Source organism: Salvelinus namaycush, chromosome 29, assembly GCF_016432855.1.
Source record: "Salvelinus namaycush isolate Seneca chromosome 29, SaNama_1.0, whole genome shotgun sequence".
Classification (NCBI taxonomy): Eukaryota; Metazoa; Chordata; class Actinopteri; order Salmoniformes; family Salmonidae; genus Salvelinus; species Salvelinus namaycush.
The window spans coordinates 15706418-15728069 of NC_052335.1; the positions used below are offsets into that span (position 1 = coordinate 15706418).

Sequence of the window (21652 nt, forward strand, 5' to 3'; positions counted from 1 at the left end):
CAAAGAGCAAGCAGGTATGATTTTTGTTTTGACTCCAAGGCAAGAAAGCACCAGAGCCTGCCGTGCTAACGGGTTCACAATAGATAACAAAGTCTGTGAATAACATGAGGTGTAGCTAACGTAAGCCAGCTTGAGCTAGCTACTGAACTATCAAGCAAACTTGGTAGTACAGAGTAGATCCTCAATACGATGTTGAGAAATAGTGCATTGTGGGTAGGTTAGAAGTTATCCGGAAATAAGTTAATAAATATGTAATAATTAAAAACATGACTATATTCGTACTTATAGGTAACCAGATTGTGACTATAACTAAGTTATTAAGTCTCTGTTACATTGGTGAGTAAAAACTCATGCTTCCTACCCTTTAATCTCAGAGTCTATACCAAGGCAGATGATAGAAACACAACCATGTATTAATAAACAAAATATTGAACAACACTTAATCTTTTGCATAAAAATGTGAGCTGTGGGCAGAATTTACTTTTAAATTGTTCAATAGACAATCAATCTTGCAGGATGTGCGGCTAGTTTTTTGCACTCGCTATAGGCAGCATGCATTTTTTTGTTTTAAAAAGTCACTGCAAAAGACTAAAACATTCTGCCCACACTTCTATAGAAATGTGATCAAATTTGCTATTCCCCTTTCTATTAGAAACGGGCATGGCCCAGTTCCAAATCATACAGCAAATGAGGGCGTTTTTTGTTACCATAAAAGGTGAATGGAGGGCGTTTTCCAGGCGGGGTTGTATGCGCTTGTTCACAAGTGCACAAATATAATAATAATATGGCTCTGATTTATCAATGAAAACATGTATATTTTGGGTAGCCCACCTAATCCTAAAATCTCCACACGACAGAATTTAGTAAGAAATGTACATACCGTTGATAAATGAGGGTTGTCACTAGTTACCACAGCCACAAAATCGAAATGGGCTTTATCGTAAAAATGTATGAAAACAAAGCTTTTTGGTCTTAATTTAAGGTTAGTGTTAGACATAAGGTTAGCAGTGTGGTTAAGGTCATGGTTATGTTTATGTTTAAAAGCAGATTTTAAGAAGAGAATTGTAGAAATAGGCGGGGTTTAGCCATATGACTTTGTGGATGTGGTAACTAGTGACGACCATAAATCAGGCCCCTCGTTTCCACTAGCTAGTCAGATTCCACAGCCATAAAGTCAACATTGGATACACAAATTTGCTTTTTGGTTTTAATTTAAGGTCAGGGTTAGGCACAAGGTGAGGGTTAAGGTTAGGATTAGGTTTAAAATCACATTTTAAGAAGAAGAATTGTACAAATGGGCGGGGTTTAGCCTATGTCTTTGTGGGTATAGAAGCTAGAGACGACCATCCCTCCTTGCCTCACGACAATTCGACAGTGTTGCCGCACAAGAGGCCGAAACGGGAGGAGATGTTTTAGACCTCCGAAAATATTTTACGGTGATGCGTTAACGATTTCAAGAGGACATAAGAAAGCTGGGATCACGCAAACTGGGAACGAGCAGGAAGCGAAAATAAACGGCAGTTTCTGTCACGGTTGGAAGTTTTGACGGATTTCAAAACAGAGTGGATTCTGTGAATGTGATTGTAAACACTGTTCTGGGGTTGACACGAATGTAGGCTAATTGCGTAGGACAGAAAGTTTCTGTAGGCTAATAGCAATTTTCCTTTTTCCAATGGACTCACATTTGGAGACTGCTTGCACACCAAGTATGGAATTACCCCTGTAATGTGGATTGCAATTTCATTTGAAGAAAATAAAGGTCTACTCCAGAACAATGTGAAAAGATACGCATCCTGGATTCTAATGTTTCTGGATATCTTGAAAATTATTGGCAACAGTTGAAAGAAAGTCATTATGCTCAACCGATTTTTGCTCAGGTGTCTTGCCTGCTCCGACCGTGGGACCAAAATGGATTTGACGCCACTACAGACCCCGGTCCCCCTTTTACAGAAGTTCTAACAGTTATTACACTTTGTTATTACTGTTTTAAACTTTACAAATGCTTTGGAAGAAATCGCCAGACGACCCGCTTGGATTTTAAATCGACATTTGCATTTGGAATTTCAATCATGAACTTTGACAGTTTGATAACATTATTTCTCCTGTCACTTCTGTATTTGTCAGCTGTCAAGGTAAGTTATATGTTATAACAGACCCAGTGTCTCTAAATGGACGTCAAGAAATTGATTATATTTGTGAAATGTGGTCAACTGTAGGTCGTCCTTGTCGCTCCCCTTCCTAGGTCATTACTCATGTTTAACAACCTCAAAATGTTTCACGGCTTCAGCGATATGTAAATAGCAATTATGCAAAACTGACACTACACCGACTTCACGTAGGCAGGCCTATTTAGCCTACTGTCTGACGTGGTGGCTTGTGCGTTTGCCGTTCATAGGTGGAATATGTAAGGGCTAATGGTTTTGAACGAATGTGAGGAAGTTTCGTCTCTTCTGGTGATTGCGGGCCTGCTCAGAACCACCTTGGCAATATTATTACGCTTTAAAGGCGTAGCAGCGGCATTTTCGATTCAAAGAGACATGGCAACAGGTTCGCTGCCTGCGCATTCGATCCTGGCTTCATTTTAGTCCACATTATTAGAATATCCTACCACTACCCACCCACATTTTAAATTCTAAATTCTGACAAATGGGGCATTGGCTTAATATTTTAATATGGCTTTAAAATGACTTTAGAGTTTACAATGTAGACGTGGAGGTCTGCTGGTTTGCAAACCATTAATTAAGATGTTAAAGCCTCCTCATAACCTTAGAACGAAAGTTTAGGGGGAAACAAAAACGCCAACCAATAGTTATAGTAAACACTGGCCTGAATATGTTAAACTCCTGAATGATATTGAATTGGCATATAGGCCGACTTTCTCAGTACCTGGGGCGGTCCATAAATTTCCAATGGCTCATACGTTATAGGCCTAGGTATCTATTAGACCTTTATATTATGAACACTCAAATACAGTTTTACAACTAATAGCCCCACAAAGGCCTATCTTTTAACCCTGCAGGGGTCCCGTGCCCAAGCAGCCCACCTCTCTTTCGAGTCTCTCCCGCGCCCCTACAACGTCAACCCGTTAATTCCCTAGAGACCAGTCAAGCGTTTTTGGGGTGTTAAACGAGCTCTTATAATCAACCCTGCTTAGTCAAAGCAACTGGCCGTAATTAGTAATATCATCAGATTGTCCATGGGCAGGTGTTCGCAGCTTGACACCCACCCCATTAATAACAGCATTCTAAGTGTTGCGGCCACTCTTTTGTAAGCCCCAATCGCCGGTCCCTCACACCACCCAAGGGGCGGAGATAGCCGCTGCCTGAAAAGAAACCGGGTCTATTTTACTTTTGGCAGGGGTGAAATGTTCACTGGTTGTTACATTATGCGCTTGCGTTGCTCCGACTAAACACTGTAGTCCTCACTGAAAGCCACTAGGTAATCCATCTCCAGGCCTCATGCAATCCTGGTCAGATATTGCGCGAGTTTGCTTGCGTAAAGTGGAAAGATGCCAGTCACTATGGAGAGACTGACAGCAATTACCGTGAATAAATGTAGAAAACTGTGGGCTAGATGCGGGTCATTGTAGCAACAGTGGTCTCTATTGAGTTGTGTAGCTTAAACTCATATAGAGAATGAAATTGTAACATTTGCAAACATAGGCCTAAAACTTCTTCAGGGAAAGATAATGTAGCCTTGGCTATGAAACAAAACAAACACACCGCGTGGTCTTTGACAGCGTCCAACGTCATATCGTATGTCTGCGCCACGTAGCCTCTTTGGTTGCACGTTAGTCAATGTGAAATGCACTGTATGAAATTCATGAACGTAAGGATACAATTTAATCGCCAATTTGTCTACCCCTTTTCCTTTCTCCCGCGCAGAGTGCCCACATACATAAGGAAGGAGGGAGGAGTGCGCATGACGGCGGTAGGTGTTCGATAGGGCACGGTGGGAATAGAGCTTTCTATGGGCTCCCTCGCAGGCAAACTGCCAATGAAACGGGGTTTGTGTGGTTCACCTTGAGAGCACAGGGAGACCCACGCCGCCTGGCGGAAGGAAGCCCAACTGCACCATGTTCTCATGTTGGCTGATGTAGGCTCCAACATTGAAACAATAGTAACACATTTCAAACAGAGTATTGTCCATTTTCAGTTAATCTCCACAGATTCCATTTGAAATATTGTTTAAGGTTAAGATGTGGAAATACTTTTTTTAGAATGGAATTTAGTCTCTGGCCCTCTTGGCTTCTTTACACAAGCCTATGTTGCACAATATTAGGAAAGGGGCTGCTCTCTTAATCAAAAGCTGAACTTTATATGTGATTGTTTCATACTATGCTTGATTTGGCTGGAATAGGACACTGCAGGGGGTGTGCTATTATTTCCAATTTATCCCTTTCTCTCCATGAGGAAGCAAGAGTTGTCTGTATGTGGTGTCTCAATGTCTTTCCCAACATGTGCACCACTAGGCTACAATGTGTTTAGTGCTTCACAGCACTGTGGGGCTGAGAGAGGGAGAGAAAGAGGAAGTCGGTACAGAAGCATACCACATCCACAGTGAGAGGGGAAGGGAGGGGGATACCTTGATGGGTGATGCCGGTTGTTGAAGGAAAGTGTATGTAGTAGACGTATATTTTGTAATGTGTGTGTGTGGGGGGGGGGGGGGGGGGGGGGGGTGTGCGTGCGTGGAGTATGTACAGTGCCTTCAGAAAGTGTTTATACCCTTGGTCTTTTTACATTTTTTTTGTTAAAATGGATTTAATTGTAATTTCTTTGTTAACGATCTACACAAACTATTATTTAAAAGTGGAAGAAATGTTTTTATGAAAAATGAAACTAACATATCTTGATTTAGATAAGTATTCAACCCCCTGAGTCAATACATGTTAGAATCACCTTTGGCAGTGATAACAGCTGTGAGTCTTTCTTAGTAAGTCTCTTAAGAGCTTTCCAAACCTGGAATGTGAACATTTGCCCATTATTCTTTTCAAAATTCTTCAAACTCTGTCGAATTGGTTGCTGATCATTGTTATTAAAAACATTTTCAGGTCTTGCCATAGATTTACAAGCAGATTTAAGTCAAAACTGTAACTCGGCCACTCAGGAACATGTACATGTTTTATCCTGAAAAACTCCCCAGTCCTTAACAATTACTAGCATACCCATAACATGATGCAGCCACCACAATGCTTGAACATATGGAGAGTAGTACTCAGTAATGTGTTGTATTGAATTTGCCCCAAACATAACACTTTGTATTCAGGACAAAAAGTTAATTGCTTTGTCATATTTTTTGCAGTATTACTTTAGTGCCCTGTTGCAAACAGGATGCATGTTTTTGATTTTTTTAAATTCTTTACAGCCTTCCTTCTTTTCACTCTGTCAATTAGGTTGGTATTGTGGAGTAACTACAATGTTGTTGAGCAATCCTCAGTTTTCTCCTATCACAACCATTAAACTCTGGAACTGTGTTAATGTCACCGTTGGCCTCATGGTGAAATCCCGGAGTGGTTTCCTTCCTCTCCGGCTACTGAGTTAGGAAGGACGCCTGTATCTTTGTAGTGACTGGGTGTATTGACAAACCATCCAAAGTGTAATTAATAATGCTCAAAGGGGTATTCAGTATCTGCTTTTTTTTTCACCCATCTACCAATAGGTGCCCTTCTTTGCGAGGCATTGGAAAACCTGAATCTGTGTTTGAATCTGTGTTTGAAATTCAAACACAGATTCAAAGACCTTATAGATAATTGTATTTGTGGGGTACAGTGTTATTTGTTAAACAGTATTATTGCACACAGTAGCTAGGTTTCCATCCAATTGGCAACAGAATTTCATGCGAATATTCTAGAATCCACATGAAAATATGCTAATTTCCCTACCAATGGTATGTTTCCACCAAATGGACTTGTTGCGGATAAAATATGAGTGTGTGATGACGTACTGCACACAAAATGTACTTTTTCGCTTAAATTTTCATGTACAGAAAAAAATTATCTAAAGTTCAATGTGTTTCAATCACATTTTCAACTCTACCGATAGTTTTGTTATGAAAACTGTTGTGTTAAATAGCAAATGTACCTACTCTGGTCTTGGCACCTGCACTCTAGCCAACAGCTCGCAGATACAGTGCAGGTAGGTTGTGCGGGTTAGCTAGTCTACTTGATGAGATTATTATGGATAAGATCGAGAATATTTTTTATTTGTCAAACGGCAGTCAAGCATCAATCATCATGTCACAAGAACAAGAACAAGACCCTTGCTCTAATAATGACTCAATAATCCATGCTTTCTGGGAATGCTATGAAGTCTGGAAGTTATGGGCGGAGCTAGAAAGTTGGCTGTCAGAAGTATTACAATATAAACTTACTTGAACGATCCCACATGTATGAACAAATGATCTGTCGGCATTTATAAAAGTACACCAAAACTTCCTGCTTCCACCACAGCTGTCATTTTTTTTAATACAACATAACTTTACTCGCATATAAACTGTGGATGGAAACGTGGTTAGTGAGTCCATGCAACTTATTATGTGACTTGTTAAGCAAATGTTTACTCCTGAACTTATTTAGGCTTGCCGTAAAGGGGTTGAATACTCACTGACTCAAGACATTTCAGCTTTTCATTCTTAATTCATTTGTAAAGATTTCGAAAAACATAATTCCACTTTGACATTATGGGGTGTTGTGTGTAGGTCAGTGACAGTATCTCAATTTATCCATTTTATATTCAGGTTGTGGGAAAAATCAAGGGGTGTGAAAACTTCCTGAAGGCACTGTGCAGTATGTGTGTATAGGTTCTTGGTGTATTAAATGGGTGTGCATGTCTCTCCTCAGTGATCTCCTTCATGGAGGTGTACAATAAGAGCCTGTGTCAGCCCAGGGAGCTGCTGGTAGAGATCCTACAGGAGTACCCAGAGGAGGTAGAACACATCTTCATCCCATCCTGTGTGGTGCTGACACGCTGTGCAGGCTGCTGCAACGACGAGATGCTACAGTGTACGCCAACCTCCACGCATAACATCACCATGGAGGTGAGAGACTGAGCGTTTGACATTTTTACCCTTACACATCTCCATCACACATTTAACTCCTACAACCCTACTTCTACATATAACAGAGTCGTCTCCAAGGAGGTGAGAGACTGACCCCTAACCTTTGACTGTTTATCTCTAATCTCTTACATTTTGACTGGCCACCTCTCCAGAATGGCCCTTTATAACGCAATGCGTCTCAAGTTATGTGGGTCTGTATATGAGAGTGTAAACAGTATATGTTCTAGTATATTTGGGTATACACTACCGTTCAAAAGTTTGGGGTCACTTAGAAATGTCTTTGTTTTTGAAAGGAAAGCACATTTTTTGTCCATTAAAATAACATCAAATTGATCAGAAATACAGTGTAGACATTGTTAATGTTGTAAATGACTATTGTAGCTGGAAACGGCAGATTTTTTATGGAATATCTACATAGGCGTACAGAGGCCCATTATCAGCAACCATCACTCCTGTGTTCCAATGGCACGTTGTGTTAGCTAATCCAAGTTTATCCTTTTAAAAGGCTAATTGATCATTAGAAAACCCTTTTGCAATTATGTTAGCACAGCTGAAAACTGTTGTTCTGATTAAAGAAGCAATAAAACTGGCCTTCTTTAGCCTAGTTGAGTATCTGGAGCATCAGCATTTGTGGGTTTGATTACAGGCTCAAAATGGCCAGAAACAAAAAACTTTCTTCTGAAACTCGTCAGTCTATTCTTGTTCTGAGAAATGAAGGCTATTCCATGCGAAACATTGCCAAGAAACTGAAGATCTCGTACATTGCTGTGTACTACTCCCTTCACAGAACAGCGCAAACTGGCTCTAACTAGAATAGAAAGAGGAGTAGGAGGCCCCGGTGCACAACTGAGCAAGAGGACAAGTACATTAGAGTGTCTAGTTTGAGAAACAAACGCCTCACAAATCCTCAACTGGCAGCTTCATTAAATAGTCCCCGCAAAACACCAGTCTCAACGTCAACAGTGAAGAGGCGACTCCGGGATGCTGGCCTTCTAGGCAGTTGCAAAGAAAAAGCCATATCTCAGACTGGCCAATAAAAAGAAAAGATTAAGATGGGCAAAAGAACACAGACACTGGACAGAGGAACTCTGCCTAGAAAGCCAGCATCCCGGAGTCGCCTCTTCGCTGTTGACATTGAGACCTGTGTTTTGCGGGTACTATTTAATGAAGCTTCCAGTTGAGGACTTGTGAGGCGTTTTTTGAACGGTAGTGTATGTCCTAGAGCAGGTGGGAAAGGATGGAGTGTATATGTGAGCATGTTTGACCCATCTATATTCGACTCTGTCTTCTCCTGTTTCCACAGATAAAAAGAATAAAACCCCACAAGCAACAAAATGATATCTTCATGAGTTTTACAGAACACAATGCATGTGAATGCAGGTAAGAAGTGTACACATGCTGCACGTATACACTCACAAACTATCTATTCTCAGTTCAGGGCATATGGAGGTCTTTCTACAAGGAATTCAGGGGATTTTAGATAAATTAGAGTAATTGGTTTGGTCTGGTCTGGTCCATCCAGATCACATAGTGCATGCAGAGTCACTTTGCTTCTACACCTGCATTGCTTGCTGTTTGGGGTTTTAGGCTGGGTTTCTGTACAGCACTTTGAGATTATCAGCTGATGTAAGAAGGGCTATATAAATACATTTGATTTGATTTGATTTAAACTCTGCAGGTCACAGAAAAGTCACATTGCATGAACCACGTATCAGTGTTTTCCTTTAGCTTATATGCAGGTTATGAAAAGGTGGAAATGCTACACACTGAACTTAGCCTCCACGAGTAAGATAGCTGTTCATAGCTGTTCATTTCTACAAAAAAAATGTGAATTTTTTTATCTTACTCGTGGAGGCTAAGTTCAGTGTGTAGCATTTCCACCTTTTCATAACCTGCATATAAGCTGCTCACAAACTGCTCATAAACCATTAAAGGGATAGTGCAAGATGTTTGTCAATCAAGCAGTTTTCGGTCAGATGAATTCATGGATTCCATTTTTATGTTGATGCGTGCAGTTTGAAGGAAGTTGAAGGTAGTTTCACGAGTCATTGCTAACTAGATTTAGCGCAATAACTGGAGGTCTACAGGAATTATCACAATTTTGAAACTGTCTTTATAATTATATCAAATATATACAACACATTTTTCACCAACAGGTTTCTGTGCAATGCACCACACGACTAATAAGCAAAGCATAACTGTATACCGATTACCAACTTCAGGCGCTTCAACATTATGGTTTGCGTTTTCAACACCACAATTAAATTGATATACTCAATCTCGATAAACAGAAAATACAGTGCATTCGGAAAGTATTCAGACCCCTTGACTTTTTCCACATTTTGTTACGTTACATCCTTATTCTAAAATTGATTACATTTTTGTTTCTTCCCCTCATCAATCTACAAACTCTACCCCATAATGACAATGTAAAAACAGTTTTTTTGATTTTTCAACAAAAAATGAATAAAACGGAAATATAACATTTACATAAGTATTCAGACCCTTTACTCAATACTTTGTTGAAGCACCTTTGGCAGCGATTACAGCTTCGAGTCTTCTTGGGTATGATGCTACAAGCTTGGCACACCTGTATTTGGTCAGTTTCTCCCATTCTTCTCTACAGATCCTCTCAAGCTCTGTCAGGTTGGATGGGGAGTGTTGCAGCACAGCTACTTTTAGGTCTCTCCAGAGATGTTCAATTGCGTTCAAGTCCGGGCTCTGGCTGGGCCACTCAAGGACATTCAGAGACTTGTCCCGAAGCCACTCCCACGTTGTCTTGGCTGTGTGCTTAGGGTCGTTGTTCTGTTGGAAGGTAAACCTTCGCCCCAGTCTGAGTTCCTGAGTGCTCTGGAGCAGGTTTTCATCAAGGATCTCTCTGTACTTTGCTCCATTCATCTTTCCCTCGATCCTGACTAGTCTCCCAGTCCCTGTCGCTGAAAAACATCCCCACAGCATGATGCTTCCAGCACCATGCTTCACCTTAGGGATGGTGCCAGGTTTCATGCAGACGTGACTCTTGGCATTCATGACGCTTGGCATGAAGTTCAATCTTGGTTTCATTAGACCAGAGAATCTTGTTTCTCATGGTCTGAGAGTCCTTTAGGTGCATTTTGGCAAACTACAAGCGGGCTATCATGTGCCTTTTACTGAGGAGTGGTGGTTCCAAACTTCTTCCATTTAAGAATGATGGAGGCCACTGTGTTTTTGGGGACCATCAATGCTGCAGAAATGTTTTGGTACCCTTCCCCAGATCTGTGCCTCGACACAATCCTGTCTCTGAGCTCTACGGACAATTCCTTCGACCTCATGGCTTGGTTTTTGCTCTGACATGCACTGTCAACTGTGGGACCTTATATAGACAGGTGTGTGCCTTTCCAAATTATGTCCAATCAATTGAATTTACTACAGGTGGACTCCAATCAAGTTGTGGAAACATCTCAAGGATGATCAATGGAAACAAGATGCAGCTGAGCTCAATTTTAAGTGTCATAGCAAATGGTCTGAATTCCTATGTAAATAAGATATTTCTGTTTTTTATTTTTAATACATTTGCAAACATTTCTAAAATCCTGTTTTTACTTTTTCATTATGGGGTGTTGTGTGTAGATTGATAAGGGAAAAATTAATTTAATCAGTTTTAGAATAAGGCTGTAACGTAACAAAATGTGGAAAATGTCAATGGGTCTGAATAATTTTCCAAATGCACTGTACATCCCTCCCTACCTTGTACCCAGTATCGAAGGCTTGGCTTCGATACTGAAGTAGCATCATCAGATTAAAGCATTGTGACTGGTTGTGTTTATGCCACAGATAAAAGGTAATAGATTTTCAAAGTTAAATGACTAATATTTAGGCTATATTGAAGCATTAGGTTTTAGGTGCACGAGGAATAGCCGCTCATATCGTAGAGGAGGCAGAGCGTGCGTTAAGCTTTCCAGAATAACTGGGCCTGCCGAGAGCATACTTATGTGTCCACATTATAGGACGATTTGGGAGAATGATGATCTGCAACAGACAGCACATCTCAGTTTCAGAAGTAAAAATACAGTCAGACTGGCCTGCTACAGTGCCTTTCTAGACCTTGTAAACTGTCGAAAGTTGACACAACTGATCCAAATGGAATGAAACATTCAAATCACAGGGCTTTTGCACCACTATTCAAATTACATTTTCACGGCCGTTTCCAGCCTAGAATAGAATTTTGTACTCACTTGAAAACAATAATGCAATTACTCATTGCATTGTGGTGTTGTAGGCTCGTCTGGGTAGGATAATTGCATTGTCTCTAAACAAGATCAATAGGGGCGTTTTTTGTTTTTGTTTTTCACCTTTATTTAACCAGGTAGGCTAGTTGAGAACAAGTTCTCATTTACATCTGCGACCTGGCCAAGATAAAGCAAAGCAGTGCGACAAAAACAACACAGAGATACACATGGGATAAACAAACATACAGTCAATAGCACAATAGAAAATCTATATGCAGTGTGTGCAAATGAAGTAAGGAGGTAAGGCAATAAATAGGCCGTAGTGGCGAAGTTATTACAATTTAGCAATTAACACTGGAGTGATAGATGTGCAGAACAGGATGTGCAAGTAGAAATACTGGTATAAATACTGGTGTGCAAAAGAGCAGAAAAAACAAAAAACAAATATGGGGATGAGGTAGGTAGTTGGTTGGATGGGCTATTTACAGATGGGCTGTGTACAGCTGCAGCGATCGGTAAGCTGCTCTGACAGCCGATGCTTGAAGTTAGTGAGGGAGATATAAGTCTCCAACTTCAGTGATTTTTGAAATTCGTTCCAGTCATTGGCAGCAGAGAACTGGAAGGAAAGGCAGCCAAAATAGGTGTTGGCTCTGGGGATGACCAGTGAAATATACCTGCTGGAGCGCATTCTACGGATGGGTGTTGCTTTGGTGACCAGTGAGCTGAGATAAGGCGGAGCTTTACCTAGCAAAGACTTATAGATGACATGGAGCCTGTCACGTTCTGACCATAGTTCTTTTGTGTTTTCTTTGTTTTAGTGTTGGTCAGGACGTGAGCTGAGTGGGCATTCTATGTTGTGTGTCTAGTTTTCACGTTTCTATGTTTGGCCTGATATGGTTCTCAATCAGAGGCAGGTGTTAGTCATTGTCTCTGATTGGGAACCATATTTAGGTAGCCTGTTTTGTGTTGGGGTTTGTGGGTGGTTGTCTTCTGTCTTTGTGTCTATGCACCAGATAGGACTGTTTCGGATTTGTTATTTTGTAGTGTTCACGGTTTTGTCGTTATTAAACATGATGAACACTAACTACGCTGCGTCTTGGTCCGATCCCTGCTACACCTCCTCTTCAGACGAAGAGGAGGAAATCTGCCGTTACAGAGCCAGTGGGTTTGGCGACGAATATGTAGCGAGGACCAGCCAACGAGAGCATACAGGTCGCAATACTGGGTAGTATATGGGACTTTGGTGACAAAACAGATGGCACTGTGATAGACCTCATCCAATTTGCTGAGTAGAGTGTTGGAGGCTATTTTGTAAATTACATCGCCAAAGTCAAGGATCGGCAGCATGAGTGAAGGAGGCTTTGTTTTGCAAATAGGATTGGATTGGAGATGCTTAATATGAGTCTGGAAGGAGAGTTTACAGTCTAGCCAGACACCTAGGTATTTATAGTTGTCCACATATTCTAAGTCAGATCCGTCCAGAGTAGTGATGCTAGGCAGGCGGGCGGGTGCAGGCAGTGATCGGTTGAAGAGCATGCATTTAGTTTTAGTAGCGTTTAAGAGCAGTTGGAGGCCACGGAAGGAGTGTTGTATGGCATTGAAGCTCGTTTAGAGGTTTGTTAACACAGTGTCCAAAGAAGGGCCAGATGTATACAGAATGGTGTCGTCTGCGTAGAGGTGGATCAAAGAATCACCCGCAGCAAGAGCGACATCACTGACATCATTGATATATACAGAGAAAAGAGAGCTCTTGTCTCTTGTCTTCACTGTTCTTTCATGCTCAATGGTGCACCTGGCCTCTCTGCTGCTTATCAGCTATTCCTCTTTGTTCTAATACAAACTGTCCCTTGGCAACTTCCTTCAAACTGCATGCAGAGACATACAAATGTTATCCATGAGTTCATCTGAACATTGCCAAAATCTCGCAATATCACTTTAATTAGGAGTTTGTTAACCATTAGTAAACATGAGTAAACCATTGTATGTTTTTGTGACTACCTAGTTTATAAGTAGACTGTATAGTTTTAAGGAGTTTTCTCCGAACCTATGAGTACTATGCAATGAGACGTTTCCCAATGCTTGACCTCCTGTACCCACTGGATTAGCTGTGAGCCAGAAGATGTGTTGCTCTATAATCAGTTACAGCCAAATGATCAAGTTGAGCGACAAAATAGACATGACAATCTGCTATTGTTATCAGATATTGTATGTGTGTGTGTGTGTGTGTGTGTGTGTGTGTGTGTGTGTGTGTGTGTGTGTGTGTGTGTGTGTGTGTGTGTGTGTGTGTGTGTGTGTGTGTGTGTGTGTGTGTGTGTGTGTGTGTGTGTGTGTGTGTGTGTGTGTGTTTCAAGGAGATAAGTCGGGGAGAAAGACAGCCTTGTCAGAGGTAACGACAGTATCGTCATGACTATTTAGGGATCAGGGATGGACAACACTAGAGTAGCAGAGTGCTACAGGGCCACCCAAGATAATACCATGCCTATGTCTCTGTCCACTGTTGACGTGAATCTGTTTACGAAGAAACAAACGGTGGGCTATGAGGTAGCATCATGTTTGTTTCTGTCTTTCAGGCCAAAGAATGAAGTGAAAGAACAGAAAGAAAAGTGAGTACAGACTCTTGCTGTGTTGTGACTATCTGCCTTAATTTGAAAAGATACGTTTTTTTATTTTCTTGTTCATCTCTGTCTTTTTCGCATTGTCTTTCTCTCTCTCTCTCTCTCTCTCTCTCTCTCTCTCTCTCTCTCTCTCTGTCTCTCTCTCTCGTTATCGCTCTCTCTCTCCTGTGCTCACACGTTTCCGGAATTTCTCTTTCTCAACCTGTGTTGTTACACACAGTATACAACAATGTATCAAATGATCACTGACACCACCATGTTGGCACAGATCCAGTGATCTTCCTGTAGTTTAGGAGTTTACAAAGAATCATATCCCTTCTATCCATTCTAATTCCATGACCCTTTGAGCTCTCAGGTGAGACACACAGAAAACCCACAGAATACTTCAATTCAGGTGAATGAGTGACACCTGATGAGGTCAATGCCTTCGGCACCTTTCATTTATTGTCATTTTTTTAATACACCTGCTTCTCTTTACACTGCTCTGTTAGGGTCCTTCCTTTACTCTCTATACATGTCTTTAAGTATGTCTCAGGGTTCATGTCTCTACCTTTGTTTTACAGGCTCCTGTGATGTATAGATAACGCTGTGTGTTTTTAGAGACCCTCTTTAACCTTTTCTTTTTTCACTGTTTATGGGTCTGGCTTTAGTGGTTCTGTTCCACTACAATTCGCCAAAGGATGTACTAAGGGTCGTTATACTGCCTTCTCTGCCTCTACATGGGATTGTCTCGTTTTCCTATTGCCTAATCCTATAGCATTACGAGGGATTTTGGTAGTATTTCGGTTTTATGTGTCGGGTATCCTGCAGTATAGATGAGGGTTTGTTTCTGAGACCTCTGACCGACCTTGTTTTAACCATCTATGTGTCTGAAGGGTGATGGCTTTAGTGCTCCTTGCCACCATGATTCTACTGTACACTCTGTACACTTCTGTTGTTGATGCTACCGTGCGTTACTGTTGGCTCAACTTTGACCTCTGACTTTGCTGTGGTCAGGGGCCTCTTTGGTAGTTAGAGTCACAGTGGTAGTGTTAATGATGTTACCAAAAGGCCTTTGGTCATCATCCTAAGGAAGCTAACTCAAGTCCAGGTTCACCCAAGCCTGTTCCTTTCTTGTCACATTTTTATATATACAGTGCCAGTCAAATGTTTGGACACACCTACTCGTTCGAGGGTTTTTCTTTATTTTTACTATTCTCTACATTGTAGAATAATAGTGAAGACATCAAAACTATGAAATACACATATGGAATCATGTAGTAACCAAAAAAGTGTTAAACAAATCAAAATATATTTTATATTGTAGATTCTTCAAAGTAGCCACCCTTTGCCTTGATGACAGCTTTGCACACCCTTGACATTCTTTCAAACCAGCTTCATGAGGTAGTCACCTGGAATGCATTTCAATTAACAGGTGTGACATGTTAATTGTTCATTTGTGGAATTTCTTTCCTTCTTAATGCGTTTGAGCCAGTCAGTTGTGTTGTGACAAGGTAGTGATGGTATACAGAAGATAGCCTTATTTGGTAAAAGACCAAGTCCATATTATGGCAAGAACAGCTCAAATAAGTTAAGAGAAACGATAGTCCATTAAATGCTTTGATGAAACTGTCTCTCATGAGGACCGCCACAGTAAAGGAAGACCCAGAGTTACCTCTGCTGCAGAGGATAAGTTCATTACAGTTACCAGCCTCATGATTGCAGCCCAAATAAATGCTTCACTGAGTTCAAGTAACAGACATATGTCAACATCGACTGTTCAGAGGAGACTGCATGAACCAGGCCTTCATGGTTGAATTTCTGCAGAGAAACCACTACTAAAGGACACCAATAAGAAGAAGAGACTTGCTTGGCCCAAGAAACATGAGCAATGGACATTAGACCGGTGGAAATATGACCTTTGGTCTCATGAGTCCAAATTTAAGATTTTTGGTTCCAACCGCAGTGTCTTTGTGAAACGCAGAGTAAGTGAACGGATGATCTCTGCATGTGTGGTTCCCACCGTGAAGCATGGAGGAGGAGGTGTGATGGTGTGGGGGTGCTTTGCTGGTGATACTGTCAGTGATTTATTTATAATTCAAGGCACATTTAACCAGCATGGCTACCACAGCATTCTGCAGCGATACGCCATCCCATCTAGTGTGCACTTAGTGGGAATATCATTTATTTGTTCAACAGGATAATGATCCAACACACCTCCAGGCTGTGTAAGGGCTATTTGACCAAGAAGGAGAGTGATGGAGTGCTGCATCAGATGACCTGGCCTCCACAATCACCCAACCTCAACCCAATTGAGATGGTTTGGGATAAGTTGGACCGAAGAGTGAAGGAAAAGCAGCCAACAAGTGCTCAGCATATGTGGGAACTCCTTCAAGACTGTTGGAAAAGCATTCCAGGTGAAGCTGGTTGAGAGAATGCCAAGAGTGTGCAAAGCTGTCATCAAGGCAAAAGGTGGCTACTTATATATATATTTTGATTTATTTAACACTTTCTTTCGTTACTACATGGTTCCATATGTGTTATTTCATAGTTTTGATGTCTTCGCTATTATTCTACAATGTGGAAAATAGTCCAGATAAAGAAAATCCTTGAATGTGTGTCCAAACTTTTGACTGGTACTATATACCCTGCAGCTGTAAAATCTCATATACTGTTATCTCAAACATGATGAATCAGCGAGCTCGGCTGCACCTCATCATCCAGTATTTATTTCAAAATGTTAAGAGTAGCCAAAGGAGTGTTTTGGGAAGAAAAAAAAACTTCCACAGCCAAACTTAAATATGGAACTTGTGAAACCCTTTCTTTCTGGTGTAAGAGGGTACCCGAGTGGCGCAGCGTTCTGAGGCACTGCATCTCAGTGCAAGAGGCGTCACTACAATCCCTGGTTCAAATCCGGGCTGTATCGCATCCGTCTGTGATTGGGAGTCCCATAGGGTGGCGCACAATTGGCCCAGCGTCATCCGGGGTAGGCCGTCATTGTAAATAAGAATTTGTTCTTAACTGACTGGCCTAGTTAAATAAAATATAAAACAAAGAATGTCTCGAAGCCAGTGTTCTTTTGTTAATTTATTTTCCCAGAACGGTGACAAAATGTCTCAACCTCTAGATTTATTACCATCATTTGGTTCTATTTCAGTCCATTCTCAGTCCATATAGTCTCTGTGTGAATGAACAATTGACTAACTGATCTCTGAACTCTGTTCAGTTTATTTGTCTCTGTCCGTCCTCCTCAGATGTCTCTGCGTTATTGTGCTTCTTTCTCTTTTTCCAGAAAACCCTGGAAGGGCAAAGGCCAAAAGAGAAAGCGAAAGAAAAAGCGCGACAAAAAGAATGGCCACGCGTATGTCAGCTCGGCCTTCTCCTCGCTCCACCTGCACCTGACTGTGGCGTTTCTGATCATTCAGCTTGTTTGGGAGGATTTCATTTGCCCCTTTTAATTCATTGGCTCTCTATTCACTCTATTCGCCCAATACCACCACACACATCAATTGGCATGAGACTGTAGATAGATGTCATCCCTAAATAATAAATAACATCTGATCCTAGATCTATGTTTAGGGGGGACTTCTACCTCATATCACCACACCTCACGCGATTCACCCATAACCCTACCTCCTTACCTCACGACCACCCCCACCCCCCTGGTGATAAGGCACCCTGGGGGGGGGGGGGGGGGGGATGGGGGAGAAGGAATGGAGTGATAGGGTAATGGTAAAGGTAACAGAACTGAACCTACCAGCATGGCTTTTTTGCAGGCGATGTCACTAATCCAGTATCTGTTGTGGGAATCATCCAAGGCCTATGTCAGTGTTGCGTCTGTCTCACTTTGCTGTGTCTCCAACTTGTCCTTTTTTCCTCTTTCTTTTTTTGTGTTTCTTTTTATCCCTCCAAACAGGCTTTTCTGTTCCGTCCGCCATCACTGGGCTTTGTTTGTGATATAAGGATACGAGAGATGGCTATCACATTGTTGTTTCTTTCTGGGTTATGTAAACCAACAAATTGTTTAGCCCATTCTGTTTGTGCATTCTCTTTGTTGCCTCTATGGGTCTGAACAACACAGAGAACACAAAAAGATGTTTCGTTTGGTGCTGTTTTCACCGGAAAGAGGTGCTCATGTTTCTGAAATGGTCTTAATGTCAAAGAATAGAGTTGTTCGTTGTGCTGTGCCTTTAGTTCTCAATGGAATGTCTGTCTGTCGTCCCCCATACTCAGTGAAAAAGGTTTTGTCCACTATTAACACCTCTGTGTGGGAACATAATGGCACAGTCTCTAGTGTTCTGTCATTTAAACCAGATCTATCTTCTGGTATCTACTGGTTCTCTATCTGATCTGTGTCTATAAGGGAAAACATTTACTTGTAATCTTTTAATTCAATAAAAACTCATCCTGTATCTTTAGGGATGAGTTGAATTTGACAGTTTTTTGTTGTAAGCCTCACGTCCCAGCCAAAGCTTGCTGGTGCATGTCTAACCGAAACAATGCATACTGTACGTGGGCAAGCCAATCATCCTAAAAATCACTCCCCCCTACGAGACAGTAGGAGGGGGTCTCCCTGCCAGCATTGGCTCGGGAGCCAGGAGATGGGGGAGAGAGATAGTGAAGGGTTTAGGGGTCATTTTGCTGCTTGCAAAGTGGTTCTGTTTTTGTACAACCCTCTGGTCACATGCTACAATTCATCCTCTTTTACCCACACCACAGACTGCACATTTACACAGACAGCACATTGACGCAGACTGCACATTGACAGAGACTGCACATTGACACTGGGAGTGTGAAGTTTCAGCATGTGATAAGAGGGTTGACCTTAAGGAAAATGACCTTGGAAGTGTTTTTCTATATTAACACCATATTAATAAACATCCTCCCTCTCTTTTTCTTTCCTCATTTCTCCTCTTCTTCATCCTTCCCCTTCTCATTTCCTCCCCTCTCTCTCTCTGTCTATAGTCAGTGCGAGCCATGTTGTGATGGCTGTTTAGCGAGGAGAAAGCGTTTGTTCATCCAAAACCCTCTGACCTGCCAGTGTTCCTGCAGAAACTCTGACGCCGACTGCAGGGCACGTCAGCTGGAGCTCAACGAGAGGACCTGCAGGTGTGTGGGTGTGTGGGGGGCTTGTTATATCACTCTTGGACTCATAACTCCTTTTGGTAACAAAGATGGTGTTTGGTGGCATTTCTTGACCACATGAAGGCATACCATTAGCCAAGAACCTGACCAAGACATTGGCGCTAAGACCACGAGTGTGTGTTTTCATACAATCATATGTTTCTGTCTGTCTTCTCTGTGATCCCCAGATGTGACAAGCCCAGAAGATGAGTCTAAGCTTAAGATGAAACAACGTGAAGGGACATTCACAAGATATTTCACAGCACTTTCAACTCTGAGCTTATCTTCTTTGTGGAAAGCGTTCCCCTGGACTGACTGAGAAACAGCAGAGAGAAAAGAGAGGGGGAGAGAGAAAGAAGTAATACATTAATAGAAAAATAATCCCAATGTATCTGTATATACTAAGAGAGAGATAAAGAAAAAGTACAGAATTTGTATTGCTGCTAAAAGAGCTAACTAAAACCCATCGTTTGGCGTTTGACTGGACTATGGTTTTGTTGTTGATTCATTTATGCAAATACTTCACTGGATATGTGTGAGTGTACTGTGGTTATGTGTCAAATCATGAGGAACAAAACCTTGCTATGTGGTACGTATATCCACAGAATAGAAGAGGAAGAGAAGATGAAGGAAGAACATTCTTCCTCTGAAACATTCTTCATGACCCATAGACTCCCTTTGCAGGAGCCCAATGGCAATGGCAGGACAGCCAATGGGAGATGGGAATCCGTCCCTTTATGACAGCACTTCCTTTACCTTAAAGGAAGTTCTAGAGCTGATGCGTGGAACGTGTGGAAAGCTAGAACTGTGTATTTTGCTGCCCTAGCTAGCAGCGGAACTGGATTTGGAGTGCCATAAAACCTTTAAAGGGATACTGATGATTGATTTTGGTATATATGGAAACCACTAGAAACAACTGATACTGTAGCTTGATTCCATTGAGAAACTGTGCCTCACAAACTGTGCTAATCACTTTAGAGTGAGAAATCCTGAATTAGCTTCTTAAATTATTTTTGTTTCTTTTTGGGGGAGGGGAGGGGGATGGTATGCTGTCTGTGGTTGAACTCAATACAGAATGCAATAGTATCGATGGCAAGCAGTCTGTATATACTATACATACTTAATATCCATTATGTCATAGTCCACTATAGATAATTTATAATGTTAGAGTATTTTCAGTATTCAGTCCTCTACCCATATTTAATTTGATCTATTTATATATCAAGTGTTATGTTCCTTTGGGTTTCCCCCCTTCCTGCTATGTGATGCCATTGTGGTCTCCATTCTGCCTAGCTACAAGGAGACACTTTGCTCTAGGCTTTTATAAGAAAAAGAAAACCTTTACGTTAACATTCCTGAAATGGATCATTTATATGGACGCCATCTATTCTGGATTTATCAACCCTTTTTATAGAGGGTGGAGGTTCTGCGTGTGATTTTTAACCTGCTCTATGGTCTTGGCGTGTGTGTGTGTGTGTGTGTGTGTGTGTGTGTGTGTGTGTGTGTGTGTGTGTGTGTGTGTGTGTGTGTGTGTGTGTGTGTGTGGCAGAGGAGGCTTATGCTTGTCTTGAGCTCCATCACGCAAATAACAATAAACCATTGCTAAAAGAAAGCTTGGCCTACCAAGTCAACTGTTTGTATTACAGCTAGCAACCTGCAATATCAAGAATATATGATTTCATGATAATAGTACTTATTGTTTCTTTTCCAATATTAACATGTTATTTTCTGTGACAGTGTAAAGTAGTAAAGCATATTTATTTACAAATTATATTGCTTATTTTGTATATCAAATTGAGGAAACGGTTGCTGTGTTTTGAAGCAGTGGGTTTTGAAGAGGTTGTATGAGTTATTGTTTGTGTTGTGTTTGAAACAGCTTCTCCAACATACGACAGCCATCTTTGACATCTGTTATGACTACGAAACTCGAAAAGGTATGCACTCACACAGCTCATAAGAGCATGTGCCGTGGAATGTAAAACATGGTTCAAAAGAAGAAATTCCTGAACACCTTTGACAAAGATCTGTAGACCAAAATAGTGTATGAATAAAAAGGTGAGATTTTGCAAGGCAGCAGTGTGGAGGAATTTCTTCTTTTGAATGCCCATGGAACTCCAGAAAGCCATGAGGCACACAGGGAAATACTTCTGATGACCTCTTACCTAGGAACTTTGGAAGTGTGTTTTTACCTGCCATAGGCCACGTTCCAATTCTTTAAATTGTCTTCCTTCCGCTCTCACAAAGTGACCTGACAGGTGCTGGTCACTGATCACAATGAGTGAGTTAGCAATGCGAGCTAGCATGTTCACCACTAACAACGGTGGACTAGTTACTGTAAAAATACTCCTGTGAAATAATCTCAGACTATTATCCCTGCTTTGCTATGTGGTAAAGGTTTGGTGACAACAGCCACTAGTCCAGTGGTTCCCAACCAGGGGTACTAGGACCCCTGGGGGAACTTGGCCTATCCACAGGGGGTACTTGAAGACTCATTAGACTAAGGGTACTCTGGGCAGAGCAGAATTCAGTTGGTGGAATAGTAACTGAAAAAGATTGTGAACCACTGCGTCTAGTCTATCAACCAATACACTGGCAGTTTCTGTAAGGACAGACACTTGGAGACAAGAAGCAAGTACAGGGAGTGAACATTTAATTAATAAACAGACATGA

General features: G+C 41.4%; 1 protein-coding gene across 4 annotated transcripts; it reads left to right on the forward strand.

Annotated features, from left to right (window-relative positions):
- The first annotated feature begins 1187 nt into the window (after positions 1 to 1187).
- LOC120024517 (vascular endothelial growth factor A-A-like) lies at positions 1188 to 20753 on the forward strand. Of its 4 annotated transcripts, XM_038968787.1 has the most exons (8): positions 1189 to 2132; positions 3885 to 3930; positions 6839 to 7035; positions 8360 to 8436; positions 13835 to 13867; positions 17151 to 17219; positions 18824 to 18967; positions 19171 to 20753. In XM_038968787.1, the coding sequence occupies exons 1-8, from the start codon at positions 2070 to 2072 to the stop codon at positions 19190 to 19192; spliced, it is 651 nt and encodes a 216-aa protein (XP_038824715.1). In that variant the 5' UTR covers positions 1189 to 2069; the 3' UTR covers positions 19193 to 20753. The 4 variants fall into 4 exon arrangements, with proteins under 4 accessions (XP_038824718.1, XP_038824715.1, XP_038824717.1 ...); XM_038968790.1 differs by lacking the exon at positions 3885 to 3930 and having other exon boundaries at positions 1188 to 2132; XM_038968788.1 differs by lacking the exon at positions 17151 to 17219 and having other exon boundaries at positions 1203 to 2132.
- The last annotated feature ends 899 nt before the right edge of the window (positions 20754 to 21652 follow it).